The sequence below is a fragment of the Lissotriton helveticus genome, chromosome 2_2, assembly GCF_964261635.1.
Source record: "Lissotriton helveticus chromosome 2_2, aLisHel1.1, whole genome shotgun sequence".
NCBI classification, from domain to species: Eukaryota; Metazoa; Chordata; class Amphibia; order Caudata; family Salamandridae; genus Lissotriton; species Lissotriton helveticus.
The window spans coordinates 194,120,820-194,139,872 of NC_136060.1; the positions used below are offsets into that span (position 1 = coordinate 194,120,820).

General features: G+C 44.8%; 1 protein-coding gene across 1 annotated transcript in view; it reads right to left on the reverse strand.

Annotated features, from left to right (window-relative positions):
• The window catches only part of PGM2 (phosphoglucomutase 2), a 368,921-nt gene that overhangs the window by 111,871 nt on the left and 237,997 nt on the right, over positions 1-19,053 (reverse strand). Inside the window, exons 5-7 of the mRNA XM_078678353.1 lie at positions 18,817-18,900; positions 18,376-18,569; positions 4,675-4,864 (exon numbers count right to left, since the gene is read on the reverse strand). Coding sequence (XP_078534479.1) covers positions 4,675-4,864; positions 18,376-18,569; positions 18,817-18,900 — 468 coding nt within the window. The remainder of the gene's footprint in view (positions 1-4,674; positions 4,865-18,375; positions 18,570-18,816; positions 18,901-19,053) is intronic.

A 19,053-nucleotide genomic window follows, 5' to 3' on the forward strand; every position in this document is an offset into this window, starting at 1 on the left:
GAAGGAGGCCTATGCTTTGGTGTCGTCCCTGAAGAAGCCAAGACCCTACCTTTTTGGGACTCACTTCTAAGTTCAAACTGACCACAGATCACTCAAATGGCTAATGCAGACAAGAGGAGAGAACTCCAAGTTATTGAGGTGGTCCATTTCCCTACAGGGGATGGACTTCACAGTGGAACACAGACCTGGAACTGACTATGCCAATGCAGATGGCCTTTCCAGGTTCTTCCACTTAGATGAAGAGAATCATCAGGACAAAAGTTAGTTGATCATCACCTTTCATCTGGGATTGAGCCATGTAAAGTAATGCCATTTTTTTTATTGTCATCCCCTAGTTTTTCGACTGATGCTGCTGGTTTTCCAACTCTGAGAGTGCACTGAGGGCAGCTAACCAGACCTCAGTGCCAGTGCCTGGACCCTAAAGTGCATGTTGAATTGGCTGTACCCAATCAGAAATGACTAACTTACCTGTACGTCCCTAATAAATGGTACTCCGGTACCCAGGACATGCAAGTTAGAGGGGTAACCCAGGGCTTGCAGCACTGTGCCCCCATAGAGGGTGCCCAAGTAAAATGTGCCCCCCAGTCCGTCAATCCAGCCTGGTAGAGCAGTCCTCCGCTGCTAGCCCACCTTTGCCATTGACGTTAATAGCAAAGCTGTCACTTCCCCTGTTCATGTCAGTAAGACATCCCTCTAGCAGGCTTACCGAGTCCAAATGGCAGGGTCCAACTTTTGTCACAGGCAGTACATGAATTTGGCATGTCTGCAATTGGCACACTTGCCTACATGTACTGCTTCCTAGGTACTCCTACCTTTTGCATGGGGGATGTCAGCCATTCCTTGTTTAAAGGAGGTGTCGCCCTGTTCAAGTTAAACCATCTATTTCCATTATCCAGTAATGGTGCTGCTTACTGAAGTAATGGAAAAATGTGGAATGCTGTTTCTCTTACAATCCACAAACCACAGGGAGCAGTCTCAACTGGTCTAACATTTGACCCTTGGGATCAGAGTCAGGGAAAACTGCAGAAAAACAGGAATAATCAACTCTTTTGGATTGGATTTGAGGTTTTAAATAAAGCAGACCTTTGGCTGGCTCCGTCTTCCTGCCTTGGCCAGAAGTGGATATTGTCACCTTAAGACAGCACTGGAAGATCAACTGAACACAGAATTACCGCACGCTGGTGAGGAAAGGAGTGTTTTCAATGATTAAACCACTGTCTAGGTAAAACACATATTTCTATGTTTAGATTCCTTTATTAAAGGGTTCCAAAGGCCTGTCATTTGACAACAGCCTTTCATAGTGTACATTTTGTATATTGCATTCGTTAGGAGCAAATCAATGCACCTTCTCTATTTTAAAAAGTCCCATAATATTAGGAAAACAAAACAAAACAAAAGAGAAAAAAACGTCATCATGTTTTCAGCCCTTTTTTGTGGCACAAAATATATGAAGATGGAAAATTTACAATTGAAGCACAAAGTGCGACTTTATGGTAGATAAGGACAAAAAATACCACACTGTTCGTGTTCTTCAAGATAAGAGAACATTATCCAAAATAAATATAAGTTTTAAATGCCCTAGTACAGTTATATAATAACGATAGTATAATCATAGACTATTTAATCCCATTATTAGGCCCACACACGTACCAACACTGCCAACCACATCACAAACTGAAAGAAATCTAGAGGTCCCTTTACAACTGTCCAGGATCAGGAAAATGCCACAGCTCCTTCAGACCTAGCCTGGGTTAGAGTTAAGCAGGGCACCAGCGATTGCATGTGGTGGCAAATCATGATGGCACATGGTGTCATCTAACTTGAATATAGCAATTTAACCTACAAATGCATTCACAAAAAAGACTAAAGTTATAGCAGCCACATTGTCCCCAAGTAAATGGAAATGTGCCTAAGCAAATTTCCTCAAAAATACTAACTTGGCTTCTCATTGACAAAAGGATCACATTCACAGCACTTTGCACAACTCAGAAGACTAACTGGACAAATGCACAGACTGGCACCCCACTAATCACATGCCAGACACCAATGCTTGACCAGCTCACACCCGATTCGCCCATGTCCATCAAGCTACCAAAAAACGGAGACAGATCGGTGGGTTAGAAATAATGGCTGGAACCACAGCCTGGGGCAGAACAAACACGTTCACTTCAGCAGAATCCTGGAGAGAGTGGACAGGTGCTCAAACATCAAATCCGAATGAATTTAAACTAGACTTCAAACATTTTGTTCTTCCCACTGCTCACACTTCTATTTATTTTATTTTATTTTATTTATTTATAGAGTGCGCTGTAACCCTGCGGGCATCCTGGCGCTGAAGAAAGGTGCAACTAAAAAACAGTCAATCTTGAGAGCATGAGGAGGGTGTCTCGACAAGGGTCTGTTACTATTACCCCTTGGGGGGGGGGTTACCCTTGGAAAGAGCCAGGTCTTGATTTTTTTACGGAACAGCAGTAATTTGCTGATTTTCCGGATTTCAATTAGAAGGCTTTTCCAGAGGCGGGCCGCTGCTACGCTAAACGCTCTGCCACCCTGGGTCGCTTTTTTAATCCTAGGTATTCTGACAAGGTTTGTGGAAGAGGAGCGGAGGGCCCGTGTAGGCTAATACCACTGGAACTTGTCCTGGAGTGGCTTAGGGCCCTGACCATGCACTGCTTTGAAAACGGTGCATAGGGACTTAAAAAGGATCCTCTGAGGCACTGGGAGCCAGTGCAAGTCAGCCAGCGATTGAGTTGTTGAGGATCGGCGGGTTCGTGAGATTGCCAACTTAGCTGCTGCCACCTGGATACTCTGTAGTCTGGTAATCAGATATCCAGGTGATTCCAGTAACAAGGCGTTGCAATAGTCCAGGTGGCTGAGAATGGTACTCCTGACTACAGTTGTTCTTGCCTGTACCGGTAGCAAAGGTAGCAGCTTCCGGAGACCTCGCATTAAAGTGAAGCAACTGCCCACCAGTTTGTTGACGTGGGTCTCCAGATTTAAATTTTCATTAAAGCGGACCCCCAGATTCCGCACCGTATTCACTGGTGTGAGTGGTCCATACGAGGCTAAAGGCCAAAAGTCGGCAGGCAGGCTTCTGGCAATCCTCCCCACCTTGCATTGTAGGATCTCTGTTTTTTCCGCTGTTGAACTGGAGCGAGTTTCCCTTCAGCCATGTCGCCATTTCATGTATACAGGCATGGAAGCTATCTAATGAATCCGCCTGAGCACCATTAAGGGAGATCATAAGCTGTGTGTCATCAGCGTAGTTAATCACGCTGATGTCATAAGCCTTAATGATACCCAACATGGGTTGCATGTAAGCATTAAACAGGATGGGACTGATGGATGATCCCTGCGGAACCCCATGTGGAACTTTGGCAAATTCAGATTGGTATGGAGGGAGTGACATTGCCTGCCACCTGTCGGCCAAATACGAACGTAGCCAGTTAAGCGCCATTCCTTTCACTCCAAAGGTCTCCAGCCTTGTCAGCAGAATGTCGTGGGTCACCGTATCGAACGTGGAGGACAGGTCCAGCAGGATTAGGATTGCTGACTCGCCCCTGTCCGCCCTCATTCGTAGGTTATCCAGTACCATCACCAGTGCTGACAGTCCCAAGGGCTGGTCTAAACCCAAACTGTTCCTCCTCTAGAATGTTATTCGTCTCCAGAAAGAGGGACAGGGACTTGCTAACCAGGCGTTCCGTGATCTTAATTGGATAGGGCAGGAGCGAAATTGGTCGATAGTTCTTGTAGCAGCTAGGGTCAAGAGTTGGTTTCTACAGAAGAGGTGTGATAACGGCCTGCTTCCATTTAACCGGTACAGTGCCTGTACTGAGGTATTGACCACATAGCTGTCGAAGAATAGGAAAGAATTCGGACCCGAATTCCTTCACAATTTTGTGGGGCAGAGGATCCAGCGGTGATCCCGAGGAGATGCTAAGGGCTACTTGAGCAAACTCTTTCGCAGAAGGAATTGCAAAATTGTCCAGGGAGGCCCTGGAGGGTGGATACTTGGCCATTCCATCTTCACCCTTACTACTTGTCCCTGTGCTCTGATGTAGTGGTATGAGCGAAGGAGAATCTTCCATACTCTCCACTATTTTATTTATTTTGTCCTGGAAAAAGGAGGCCAGTCCATCACACAGCTCCTGCGAGGGTTTGATGTTACTACTAGTGCAATCAGGGTGTGTCATTTCTCTCACTATTTTAAAGATGTCTCTTGATTTGTTGGCGCTTTTCAGTATGATGGCTGCAAAATGTTCTGCTTTGGCCGTCACTATTTCCTTTTTGTATTTTATCATTGAAAGTCTCCAATATAATCTATTCTGCTCCGTGTAATCCCTCCTCCAGTGTCTTTCGGCCGTTTTACAGGAGATCTTAAGATTTCTCAGGCTTTCCGTGTACCACGGTGCGGACGGGCTGCCTCGTTTCTTGGCCACTTTCAGCGGGGCAATTTGCTCAAGTTTCTCGGTTAAGTGTTCACAGAGAGTGCAGTAGTTCTCTGTGATGTTACTCTCTGGGTTAAAGAGGGCTTCTACCTGAAACAGGGACTCCCCTGTTTTCCCTTTTTGATAGCCCTTTCCAGTCTCGACTTCTACAAAGCAGCACTCTGAAATACCCAGATGGCGAAGTGCAAAATCGACATACATAAACAAAAAAATAAATGATTCTTACCAATACACCTTTGCCCTCCTCTGGATTGGGGTATTTCACAGTTGGGAACTCGGGGTCAGGGTCCTTTTGTTCAGCAACCGCAAGCGGCCCATCAAAACCAAATGCCCGGAAGGCAGACTGCACGAACACATGGCCCACGCCGTGCACAGAGGTGTGCACAAATTTCAGTTTAGACTCCTTGTTGATTTCCCTGCAATAAAAAGTGAGTGTGTTAATGGTTGGGTAGGGACGCACATCAGATTCAATGGAAGAAAGTACATGCTTCCTCTAAATAATGCTCACAAGTTAAATACAAGCCACTCAAATGCATATTTGGACACCGAAGAAGGACCCACGTATTAATGTTTAAAATATTCTTTTTGCCGTGAGTGCGTTTTTGAGATTTTCTACCAAACAAACAGAGTGATTTCCACCAAGTTGCTTTGGAAATACCGATTTTTGCGTAAAAAACAATGAATAGGCATGCTCTTTTAAATGTAATTATCAGATTGGAGTAACTCTTGTGTTCTGCTGTATCACCTCCCAGAAAGAGAGGTAGCAAGCAGGTAGTATCGGTAACTGCCAGGAAGACATTGGCAGTGCGATGCTCATCTGGAGGCTTCCTCCTGCCCACTCCTGAGACTGGGTTCCACTCCTGCCCCTCTTTTGCTTTGCCCTTGAATGATATAACCGCCCCTGTCACTTTCTCGGGTCCTGCACCGGAAATAGCTCAGGTCGTGCACATGCTCCCACACAGTTACTTCTACTTGTAGACCTTCATGCTACTCACCAAAAAAGCGCTTCAACACACCAACAGGGGTTAGAAGCGCTATATTATTAAAAACGTTGGTTCCTCTTCTATCCTTCCGAATCCAAATAACTGACTAACATACCCACCACTTAAAATTTACTTGCATGTTTCTCTATACTAATTCAACACTACTCGCTGAAAAAGCGCTTCGACACCTTGTCAGGGGTAGTAAGCGCTGCACAAATGCAATTACAATACAATACAATATTACTGGTGAAGCCACAGGCAGTAAAGCTACGGTTAGTAGCAGTGACTAATCGTCAATGCCAAGGGGCATGGTGAGGCCAATTTACACCCAGCCTACTCATCCTCTTTGTATCATAACTAGGCCTAATCATAACCAGGGTAGGGTCGCAGTGTGGACCCATGATTGGAGTCTTTGCACCTAAACGTCTGAGCAAAATCCAGTTCTTATGCCAAATATGTGCCCACTGACTGATCAACAATGCATTTATACCCTTGTCCAAGAAGGTAAATCACCAGTACTCCTCTCAGAAACTAATATTGTACCGAACAAGTTACTTACATTTGGTAACGCTCTTTCTGGAGGACACCACCGGTGAGGTACTGGTTGGGTATCTTTTCTAAAGCTGAGAAACAAGCGGTTAGAAATGTCCATCAAACAGAACGCGTTACTTACCTTTTTGTAATGCTGTTTCTGGTGGAAACTCTGTCTAACTGCAGATTTCTCCTCGCCCTCCCACCTCCCTATTCTGTGGTATGGACTATTCCATCAAATACGGTTCCAAATAAGAGATATGCACACTGGCATGAACAATTAGTTTTTGGGCTCCAAGGGTGCGATCAATGTCCTGAAAGAAACTGAAATCAGCGTGCTTAGGTGGCAGTTACATGCTGCTCCAGCTGTCACTTCCGGGGTGGGGCAGAGTTGACATGGAGCTGCATGAAGCACCTACTAGTGTGGTTGGGTATTGCCAAAAAATCTTCCATATCCAGCAGGACGTCTGGGAAGATTCTGAAGGTGAGGAATAGGAGATAGAAGTATCCCTCCGAAAAACACATACAGACCAACTCAACCCAGGAGAGAAGGAATTTTTCACCTCCCTTTATTTATGTTTGTTTTGCTGAAGTGGCCGACACATAATTAGAAAGGATTTGTTGCAAGCCAGGGCATCAATATAAGTGTACTAAATATTACAGTTGCTAATATTCTGCATAAAAGCTGTGTTTTCACAGACAAATCCTGGTTAATCGAAATGGAAGTTCTAATCCACTGTCACCACTGAGAGTATCCTATCAGCAGCAAATCAAAAACATCACTACAGATGTATGTAAGCTGCATTCCTATTTTAATTGTGCTTGATACACCTATACTGTGCAATATCCAGACTCTCATTTTCGCGAAAGCTTTCTAATTTAAAACATTTGTTTATTTTCATTCGCATGTTGAAATTGTTCTTCTGAAATAGAAAATTTCTCATATTTACAAACCATCAACTCTCTCTTCCTCAGGGGGCCTACAGGTGCATTCAGACAAAACAGAGCTCATGGAAAGGTGGTCTTAACGTTTTTCAAAGGAGAAAGCACTCAAAGTTCAATGTTTGAATTACATTTAATTAATTAGTCGCATCTTATTTGGATTCTCCAATGGCTCGTGTCCTTATACTTTTCAATTAAATTATAATTTGGAAATAACCAATCTGTGCACTGATTCATTACGACTACCTCTTCAAATTAATCGCAATGATTATTCAATGAAATGTTTTCAGTCGTGTAGACATAACATTTTCAAACATGGGACATTTTCTAATGATTTTAAAATACAAATCAAAATTTAAAAAAAACGTTTTACCGTTTAACGGAGAATACACCACATATTTCTGGGAAGTGTGGACACATTTAATTTTAATTTAATTGCGGGTTTATATAGCGCTAGGAATCGACTCCCGGAGGAGTATCTCCACGCTTCGACCACTGGGGAACCCGTCCTGGCTCACCCTGAGAGATGGTCCCTGATGGGTATCTCTAAGGTGCGACCAAGCATCCCCGGCGGTCTGGGGGGGCCATTGTGAAGATGAGGCAAGCTGATGCCCAGAGTTGCCGAGTGTGGTTTCTGACTAGAGTAGGCACCGAGGCGAGAATTATCGAGTCCGCTGACCCTGGTCCACGACCCTGCCGCGTCGGGAATCGAACCCTGGTCCCGGGCCGTTCTCTGCTTACGGGTCTGCCGCCTCTAACCAGTGAGCCACACTTCTCCACACATGGAGACATGATTGCATATTCAGTAATATTAACTTTTGTGAAAATATATTGCTGAGCGGCCTCCAACATTCGCTCAGCTCTCCTGCATCGCAGAAGAGAGAAACTGTAGTGATGTGACATGGTGCACATTGTGAATGGAAACAAAATAAGTTGTTTCCCTGTGGAAGTCTGTCTGGCTGGTCAAGCTAAAAATGTTCACCAATACTGTTGCAGCGTTTATGGTTCCAACCTCAAAATGCGACGAGAATTTCTACATGTTTCTCTGGACCCATCAGTCCGAACAGAACAGTGCGCCAGCCTCTTCTTACATCCATGGCATCTCTGGGAGTTATTTGAGACAAGTCTCTCAGCAAACGCAATAGTGTATTAACACAAATTAGTCCTCAGTCGGACATGTTTCCCCCGGACACTGCCTCCGTGAAGGCAAAGAATTTAGGAATTCTGATTGTGACCTATCCTTTCGGCCCCATGTCATCGGGCTCTCAGGGAAATGCTTTGGCATTCTCAGGATGCTTAGGAAATTTCTTCCTTTGCTGTCACTTCACCACAAAAGAACCATCGTGCAGGCATTAATAGGGTCGCGTTTAGACTATGCGAACGCCCTCTATTTGGGTCTACCCAAATATCTATTGACCCGCCTGCAAGTGGTGCAGAATTCTGCGGCCCGAGCTATTTACGGACTTTCGAGACGGGCCAACGCTGCTGAGCTATTAAAAGCTTTGCATTGGTTGCCCATCTCTAAGAGGATCCTTTTTAAAAGCCTCACTCTTGTTTTCAAAGCCCTTCATGGTATCGGTCCCAAGTATATCGGGAAACGTTTTTCTTTTTACCAGCCTAGCAGGGCTCTACGTTCTGCTTCATTGGCCAAAGTGGTTGTGCCGGTCATTAAGCGCTCCAGAACTGGAGGCCGGGCATTTCGGTACCTGGCCTCGCGGGGCTGGAATGAGCTCCCTTTGGCTTCAAGAAGGGCAAGCAATCTTCTTGTTTTCAGGAAGGAACTAAAGACCTGGCTCTTTTCTGTATAGGGTTTTCTATTTTGGTTTCTTTTTTTCTTTCAGCTTTTAGTCGTTATGTTTGCCATTCTGCATAAGTTTTCTTCGCTAAAGCGCCAGGATGCTCCTTTGGAGTAGCCGTGCGCTATAGAAGAAATAAATAACATAACATAACATAACATAACATTTGTTCTCCATTTCTTTCTTTAATTGGGTTTTTGATTCCTGTCAGCCAACACATGTCTTATCACCATGTCGTGAGTGGGAAACGGGCGCATTGCCGATACTCGGACTACGGAGCCTTTTGCCTGGACACGGGTGAGAGGATTTTTACAGCTTAAGACATACTTTTTCACATACTCTGATTTATCGTGTTACTGCTGCTATATATTATTTTAATATGAGGATATACTGTACTGACCTCAGAGTGCAACTGCGAATTACAGCCCTGAGGAAGTCCTAGGATGACACACCCACAGACGAAACACGTGCTAGCTGGCAGAGGAACCAAAAACCCAATTAAAGAAAGAACTGGAGAACAAAAGGTCGACTGATGCCTCATTTGTGTTAATACACTATTGTGTGTGCTGACAGATTTGTTTCAACCAATGTTTTAGGGGATGCAGGAATGACATCCCTTCTCTTTTAGCACCGCACGAATATCAATATTGCCTATATTTTTCGTTGTGTCTTGGGTGCCGGATCCCTTAGTTTCCCTCTAGATCACATCTCTAGGAGTTATCAACTACTTCCTTTAGAAGGATTATTTGTATTCAAGTATTAATTCTTGGATGGGGCCACACAATCCAAGTGTTGGTACCACGCCTTATAGTACTCCAGCAATGAGTACAACTATTTAAGCAGTACTACACTTCGCTGCAGAATGTGATGCTTTGCAGAACATGCGTCTCAGAAGCTGGGAGTATTTAGAAAAAAAATGAAAATACTGGTTTACAGCAAAATAATCAAGTCGAGTAATACATCGAGGTATTTATTACACCAAATGAACTGCACGGAATTCCCTCACTGGTCAGTAAAACGCAGGCATAGAGGGAGCACATGAAAATCCATCTCTACCTAAGTGGGCAGGAAACAGGAACAAGCATTTACAATGCAATGGTCTCGCCATTCTTAAAGTTAGAGCTATTGGCATTGCTCATGACATTATTTGTATTTATGCTTTCTTTTTTAAAACATAAATAAATGGCATTGTAATTTACAATGCCAATAGCTTAATCGCTCGCAAATGCGAGACCTATTGCATTTGCACCCACACAGAGCCACACACACAAAGCCACCCACACACACATACAGAGCCACTCACACAGAGCCACCCACACAGAGCCACCCACACAGAGCCACTCACACAGAGCCACTCACACAGAGCCACTCACACACAGAGCCACACACACACAGAGCCACACACACACAGAGCCACACACACAGAGCCACTCACACACAGAGCCACTCACACACAGAGCCACACACACACACAGAGCCACACACACACAGAGCCACACACACACAGAGCCACACACACAGAGCCACCCACACAGAGCCACCCACCCACCCACACAGAGCCACCCACCCACCCACACACACACAGAGCCACCCGCCCACCCACCCACACACAGAGCCACCCACACACACACAGAGCCACCCACCCACCCACACAGAGCCACCCACCCACCCACACACACACAGAGCCACCCGCCCACCCACCCACACACAGAGCCACCCACACACACACAGAGCCACCCACACACACACAGAGCCACCCACCCACACACAGAGCCACCCACACACAAACAGAGCCACCCACACACACACAGAGCCACACACACACAGAGCCACACACACACAGAGCCCCACGCACAGAGCCCCACGCACAGAGCCCCACGCACAGAGCCCCACGCACAGAGCCCCACGCACAGAGCCCCACGCACAGAGCCCCACGCACAGAGCCCCGCGCACAGAGCCCCGCGCACAGAGCCACACAAACCGAGCCACACACACACACACAGAGCCACACACACACACACAGAGCCACACACACACAGAGCCACACACACAGAGCCACACACACATAGAGCCACACACACACACACAGAGCCACACACACAGAGCCACACACACACAGAGACACACACACACAGAGACACACAGAGCCACACACACACAGAGACACACACAGGGAACAGAGGCCTAAAAAAATGCTCACAACGAGGGAACAAGGGGCAGGAAAGCAAGCACAACCAGGGGGCAGGAGAGCAAGCACAAACAGGGGGCAGGAGAGCAAGCACAAACAGGGGGCAGGAGAGCAAGCACAGCCAGGGGGCAGGAGAGCAAGCACAACGAACGAGGGGGCAGGAGAGCAAGCACAACCAACGAGGGGGCAGGAGAGCAAGCACAAAGAACGAGGGGGCAGGAGAGCAAGCACAAAGAACGAGGGGGCAGGAGAGCAAGCACAAAGAACGAGGGGGCAGGAGAGCAAGCACAAAGAACGAGGGTGCAGGAGAGCAAGCACAAAGAACGAGGGGGCAGGAGAGCAAGCACAAAGAACGAGGGGGCAGGAAAGCAAGCACAAAGAACGAGGGGGCAGGAAAGCAAGAACAACGAGGGGGCAGACGCCAGAAAACGGACACAATCAGGGAACAGAGGCAAGAAAAGCGAGCACTCACCGGAGGACTCGACAGCTTCTCTACTTCTTCCGGCGGCGGTCCAGAAGAAATGGCTCCCGAAAAAGCCCCGACATTTTAGGACTGGGGGGGCGTGTTTTTTATTCTCTCCTCTTCCCATTGGCTGGAATGTAAAATTCCAGCCAATTGGAAGAGGAGAGAAAGAAAATAGAAAGAACGTAAAAAACACACCCCCAAATCTGGGCTTGAACGGAATGACGCCACTCTCCTCCAATGGCTGGCCTCCGTTTAGGAAGCCAGCCAATGGAGAAGAGGGGCGGGTTCAAGCCCCCATACTGTAAAACAAAATGTCTCACCAGCGAGACTGCGCAAGCGCAGCCTACGCAGGCCGAGACCTAAAAACGGTCAGTCCATGATCTAGTGCACTCACATCAGAAAATTGTTACTCTAAATTGCTGATTTAATCCTGCCTGCAAAGTGAACATGGCTCCCATCAATCGTTATTAACTCGCCTTATTGAAAACGTACTTATCCTGCTCCCTTCATAGACCTTAACAGATATCTGGTCCTCTTAGGACTAGACTACAGCAATATTACTGAGCATACAACAGTTTCAGAGATACAGACTCAAGTGGCCAGCATATACATTAACTGAATTAACACATACACTCAACCACTACCTTGATGTTGAACGATTGTACAACCTGCACATGACCTTCTAGGGCAATTATCTTCAAAACCTTAATACATTAGCACCAACAATTTGAAATCAAGTACAATTTATCAGATCAACTACAATGAACTCTGATTAAAAAAAAATATGAACGAGGTCAGCCACTAGCCATTCACTTCATGACATTCTTAATCAAACATTGAGAACACAACGAATTTACCAAATGTTCAAGAATTACCTGAAATGGAATGAGCCCTATTTAGACAGGTTCTGCTGACTACACTGTCACAGAGGTATTACCCACCCCTCCTTCATACCCCTCCAATGGCAGGACTGATTATCCTTCTTGCATCTGGTTTATCAAGCTAAACTCATGCCACCAAGCACATAACCCACCCAAGAGAAGTTCAAGTCATCCACTAGACACTAATTCAGCGATCCTATGGGTCTTACAGTGCTCCAATTATTGTGCATGTTAACTGGCAGTTGTATACCACACAATCTGCTGCTATCGTGGCATCTCTGTGCCCTTTGCTAGGCTAAAGAGAGACTTTGAAAATATTTCGACTGTAGACAAGCAACTACTCTGGTTTTGTGGACACTGTCAATCTCAAAAATCACAAATGCTCATTAGAGCAAAGGAAGGAAATGTACATCTCTCTCCTATTTTTCAAAATAAATACTTACATAACTTAGAGAAAGGCACTCACAGTATTCCATAGAATTTCCTTACAAAAGTGTCTAAATATTGATACTGTAATCACAGATGGGAAAGCCTCAGGAACCTGAGCTCTAAGTTTGCATTAACTAAGTTGTCAAAATCTGGCTGCATGGTAAAGTTCCAGATTAACATGAATATGAAAATGTCTTTCCAAATACAGAAGGCAACAATGACCCAGCAACTGATCAGAGGTCAGAGATATGACAACCATTAAGGAGTGACTCGGAAATCGACAACAATCTCTAAATGTTGGACATTAAAAGCAAAATGGCTGTATTAATTCATACTTAAAATTATACCATTTAGACAAGGCTACAAAACACCAGCTAGTTGTATTTGGTAAAAAAATACTGTTTCACATTGACAAACGTTTAAAAAAGGCACCATAGTGTGTTTTGGACCATGCATGGGTGAAAAACAGCAGATTGTAAACATACATCTGGATCCTCCACAACAGAGTGAAAATGTATCACATAAGCATACTCTATTTCTCCCATTAACAATGACCGACAAAAAAGCTGCTCATTTCATTGCTGCTCATGTCCCTGAGTTGAGAGGATGATGGGAACGAGGTTTAGGCGAAACCCCAATTTAGCTAAATAATAAGGGCTGCATGTCACGAAGGGGTTGACCATAATAGCTGATTTAAAAATGATTCGAAGTCACAGCAATATAAATGTGACTTGATATGACAAGAACCTTCTTAATATTCTCCAATACGAATTGTGCAACTGCCCTCAAGTACAGAAAAGAAATATGCATTTTAGGAAGCGATGCAATTGCTACTCCTGCAGCACAAAAAATAAAAATATAACTTCCATAAATTGTGTTTTATTATCATTTTATCCTACATTAAAATTGAAGTACATGCTCAAACAAGACACCTCAGCAGTATTTTGAAGCAGAAACCCGTCTAGTCAATTTCTGTATATTCTGTAGTTTTTCTAATCCGCTCTCCCTGTGGTTGAGCAAAATCGAATTGCCTCTCACATTTTCAGACAGCTCTGTGAAGGTGATAATAGAGCTGCTCCCTGCTGTCATGAGGCAGAAAATGGCATATGGGGCTAGAAAGAAATAATACAAGCATTTGCAATGCAATAGGTGTCGCATTTACGCTACTTTGAGCTATTGGTATTGTAAATGACAATGCCCTTTATTTATGTTTTTAAAACCAAAACATAAATAAAAGGCATTGTCATTTAAAATGCCAATAGCTCAAACTTGCGTAAATGAGAAACCAATTGCATTGCAGATGCTTGTGATCTGGTGGTTTCCAGACAGACTATCGGTGCCTGCCACGAAATGCCTCTGTGAACTGGTACTGCTAAGCGATATATTGTTCCCTAAAAATGACGTGCTCTTGCTAACCTTTAGGGAGAGGGGTGAGAATCAGAATCAGAAGCACACACCCAGGAGCAGTCAAAAGAACAAGGGCCCTGGTACTTAATGTTTTAAAAAAGTAAGTTGAATGTGCTTTTTTAGGGGATGAAGGGTGTAGCGGGCGGCGGTGTAAGGAATGGGACAGACATACTTGGACCTCGAGGGTGAAAGGCCACGCATGGACGGGTCCGATGGGAGAGCTGTAGCAAATATTGGCTATTAGCCCAAACCTGCCTAGCTAGAATGTAAGGTTGGCAGCCACCAATTGTGTGTTAACGGGGAAGGGTGTGTCATAATTTACACTGTCATACTAAAAAGTACATAAGAGGTACACATCTGTAGGAGCATGTGCTGCGTCCAAGTCATGCACCCTTCCAATCCCATACCTAATCACTAACACCTTAACCAAAAATAGGAAACTTTAAAAGAACATAAGGTAGAACTAATTAAAATTATAATAAATGTGAGTGAAGTAACAGCATAACCTCATGTGTCACAATAGCCAGGCTCAACTCCATATAGTGGGAACAAAATATACCCATCATGCATGTGATTAGAAAGTTATGCTACTCCAAGTTAAATACTCAACACTATGCACTATTCCTCATTACATACTCAAATTCAAATAACCACCTATGTGTGTGACAAATACAAGACTAAACATCTTTAATCAATAATTTTCGCTTATGGAAATGAATTGTGCATCCGAAAGAAGGTGAGACAGAATTTGTTGGTAAGAACTCTGTTCAATTGCATGAATATTTTGTCTGATATTCGACACGATCACTTGTACACTTGTACTGGTACTGTGGCCTACATTTGGCAAACAAATAACTGTATGATATCTGTGAAATGAAATAGACCATGTGGCAAACACATGAAACAGCAACCTCCTTCTGAGGGAGGTTGCAAAGCATTAGAAAAAACTGAAAAAAACAATATTCGTACCTTCAATATTACGCCCCACGATGCTGTGGATACCACAATATTTTTTTAAAGAAATTATGGCCTAACTATATTTTTATTTTCATGTATAGGTGGAACATCACACATTGACTATGAGTCACATCCACTGGCCATCTTTTTTTAAATAAGGTCAGCTGATGTGGACCAATGGGATAAGGAACTCTGAGCAGGTTGTGCATGACAATTAATACTTGTGCACAAGTGTAGGGTGAGTGAGGAATGCTGTTGCCAGACTCAGTCTGCCATCTGAACAAAGCTAAAACTGTGGCAGATAGGACCCAGACTCTATTGTGTATGGCCTGATACCCTTTTGGGTAGTGACAGTGAATGTGCTTTTCCTTTTGGGGGTAAGTGTAAGACCTGTGGTGTTTTTAGTACACTTTTGGGTTCAGTGTAAGACCTGTGGTGTTTCTACTACATTTTAGGTTTGAGCTGGTTTGAATTATAACTTTTGATTAATACATGTTACACTGACTATCGATGCAGCCTTGGGTACAATTTCCTAGTTCCAGATCTAGAGCAAGTGTTTTTTTAATGTACTTGTCTAAAAAGCATATTTATCTTTGCCATCCAGTAATAAAGTTGCCCCTTTGAGCTGATTTGCCCAGTGGCATTAACTGATGTGCTTATCAGCTGTGGGGGTGAAAGGCCTCCTTGAGCAATAAGCTAATTCCGTGGAGAGTAAGATCCTGACACCGGAGGAAGGGAGTGGGGTTATGAGCTTCAAGAGTGATTATGGCCAACTCCATGTTAACTATGGAAGGTGAATTCCTCAGTGAGTTTGTCTCGTTAGTGTTAGCTTTAGTGTCACCAGTCATCTCCTCTCACCGTTGTCACTAAGTGAGAATATATCCCGAATCCCAGCAGTTGTCCGCAGCCAAGTAGAGAGACTTGGTAAGTATAAACAATTAACGCTGCAGTTCCTGCTAAGGTCGGAGTTAAAGTTTTAATATAATTGTTAGATATTCAACAGGTCAATTAGGTTACAGCAGTCTAGATTTTAGAGTTGCTCTTGCACGAGTGTAATTTCTGAGTGTAAGATATTAATATGTTTCCCTCGTCTTAATTGCTGATTTCACTCGCAAGAAAGTATCACTCATAGTCGCCCAAATGTCCCTCATAAATACACGAAAATTATGAAAATGTCACACATTACAATCTGAAACCTTGGTTGCTATGAACCACTCAAAGCCACCAGGAAGCACTTTTGTCCAAGGTTTCGCCATTCTTTAGGTTGCTGGTCCGACTCCTGAAGCGGTCATCACGGAGGCAGAGAGATTTCGGGAGGGTGGGGGCGCGGAAGCGGGGCGATCATCAGTGATCTGACGACCCATATAACACCGTCCGGCACCGGGCATCCAAACAACAGAGCAGTGGGACACAGTGCGTGCGATAAACTCCCTCTGCATTGGCTCTCCCAGCATCACGTTACAGCTCGGACACAGAGAGCCCAGTTGGAAAGCCCTGGAACTCACCTGCTGCGGGCGGTAGTCGGCAGACAGGGGTGCTAATTAAATGATGGCCCTGGCAGCGGTCACGGTGCCTCTCTAGGATCATGGTAGTTACGCGCACTTTAAATTGTGAAAGCCCAGTGCGCATGCGGCATGAGTGACCCACCAGCCCCACCCCACCCTAAGGTGAATTAAGGTGCGCAGACATGGGGGTGGAGGAGACACCTACGTGAACGCGCTGCTGCACACCGGCAGTCGCCTCCCTCTCCGATCGTATTGGATCACGGCGCATGCGCAAGCACTGTGCTTTAACAGCACGACGGATGAGGTGCGCTCGCTAAATTATAGGTTTCTAAATAAAAGAGCACTATCCGTCCACGCTTGCGCTGTCATTCTAGGCATGCTTCTGGTCATCGGCTGACCACGCTCCACACGTCAATGGTTGTGCTTTTTGATCAGGTTGGTGCAACTGCGGAAATGGCGCGAAACAGCGCAGTGGGAGCGCACGTCACCGTGAGCGTGCACATCGGATCGCCGGAGAAGACACAGCCGACCTCCGAGGATGCCTGCTGCCTACACTGACCTGCTGCAGAGGGAGAGGGACACGCGGAAAGAGCCAGATGAGTGGGTGGGGGGGCAGTGTGTGTGTGTGTGTGTGTTTGTGTGTGTGCGTGGGTGTGTGTGCCAGCGTGCGCGCTTCCGTGAGTGTGGCTGTGTGCGTGCGTGATTGTGAGAGGCGGCCGCTGTGAATGTGGAGCGTGGAGCAAAAGATGTGCACGGCTGGGGGGGCTGGGCATGCGCGTTCACGATATGCAATCGGCGCTCGTGCACCTGCCTATCTCCCTTGAGGAGCAACTCAGCGACAATAGGTCGAGAGAGCTCGACCTAAAAAGGGACCATTCCCTTCACAGAGGTCTACTTCCGGTGGGAAAATGTGATGTCCAAAGAGAAGAACACTCCATCCGCGAGGATACGTTCCTCAAGACTCTCCCACAAGACAGATGCAGTCTCTCTGACGGATGACCCACAAATGCCGCACACACTTAGATATGCAAAATGCTGTTCTAAATGTTGTCAGGGTTTTCTGTCAAATCAAGACCACCGAACTAGCACTTTGGTACGCAGAACCAGAGATGTAATGGTTTGTGTCTGAATTTACATAAGGTAGCGAGAACCCAAACAAGGCTCCTCCAGAGGTCCACTTGCGTGAGTGCAGTCTCCCACCCATCACTTCCGTTAGTAGAATCAATCACTCCTTTACTCAATATGAGCAGAGGGCTTCCATCTCCCCTTAAAGAAACAGTTATTGGTAAATTCCTACATATTACTAATAGCGATTGGTAAAACCATTTTTTTATGAGGCGTAAAAAGGAAAGGTAAAAAAGAGACATGTCTTCCAGAAGGAAATGAAGTGATACTGCAGTCAAACATGGTGATAAGACAATTAGCATAGAGATTTCATAGGTAGTACAGAAATGCTCTCTCTGAAATGTATAAATAACATACACTCTGAAAGCATATATCCCTGAAGAGTTCTTGGAACAAGCGACATGGTGTAACAATGGAAGAGAACACCATTAGGAAAAACAAGGAGGGCAATCATGGCACAGAGTTCGACCAGAAATTGTTTAAAAAAACGGACTGGAAACGGCATGAATAAACAGTAGGAGCTAAAGTAAGTACTAGTGTAATATCAAAGATTACAATTCATAGGGAGTGGCCGCAAAACTGGCAGTGTGTTATCACATTCTCATATCTTTCTGTGTTTACATGACTCCATCGTTGGTGCCAATTTTGCAGCAGATGTTAGTCGTTCCAAAGAGCATGTGGTGAAAGAATGATATGGAAGGATCCTTAGAAACTCACCTGTGGAGGCAGTATCTCTGAATGTCTGCCATGTAATCTTTATCGATGGAGGCGTAGGGATCATGAAGAAGTGTGCTGCTGTCTATAAGATCATCGTCCCACGCATGTGGCCAGGGCTCTAAATTTTCTTCTATGGCGAGCGCAATTCCCTTATCATGAGGAGAAATTATCTGAGCTCCATTTTCCCAATAAACCTGTTGGCAGTAAAAAAAAAAAAATTTGTGTGTGAGTTTCAAAATGAATAGCCAATGTTCCTCACATATTTAATCTTACTCAGGTGACATACCTTGTTGTCATGTTACCTTTGTCAAATGGAATTCAGAATATCAATTCTGATGACACTTAAAAGCAAATCCAGATCAATTTTTTCGCATTAACAAAGAGAATGATTTCAGTTGTTTTCTGAAAGCTAACTAGTCACAACTTTTCATGATCTCATACCTTGTAGCCATCGTCCTGCTTTGGGTTATGAGATGCAGTCACCATGATTCCAGCACACAGGTTCAGATGAGACACGGCATACGGCTGCAGGCAGATCAAAAGACAAATGTGTTAATGCAGGCTTACACGCAATTTCAGTAGGATCTCTTCAGAATGAAAACAAGTTAATTTTCAGTCCTAGTGGAAAAGAGAAGGCAAAGACACAAATAATATTTCGACCTAGCCTTATGGGAAAGC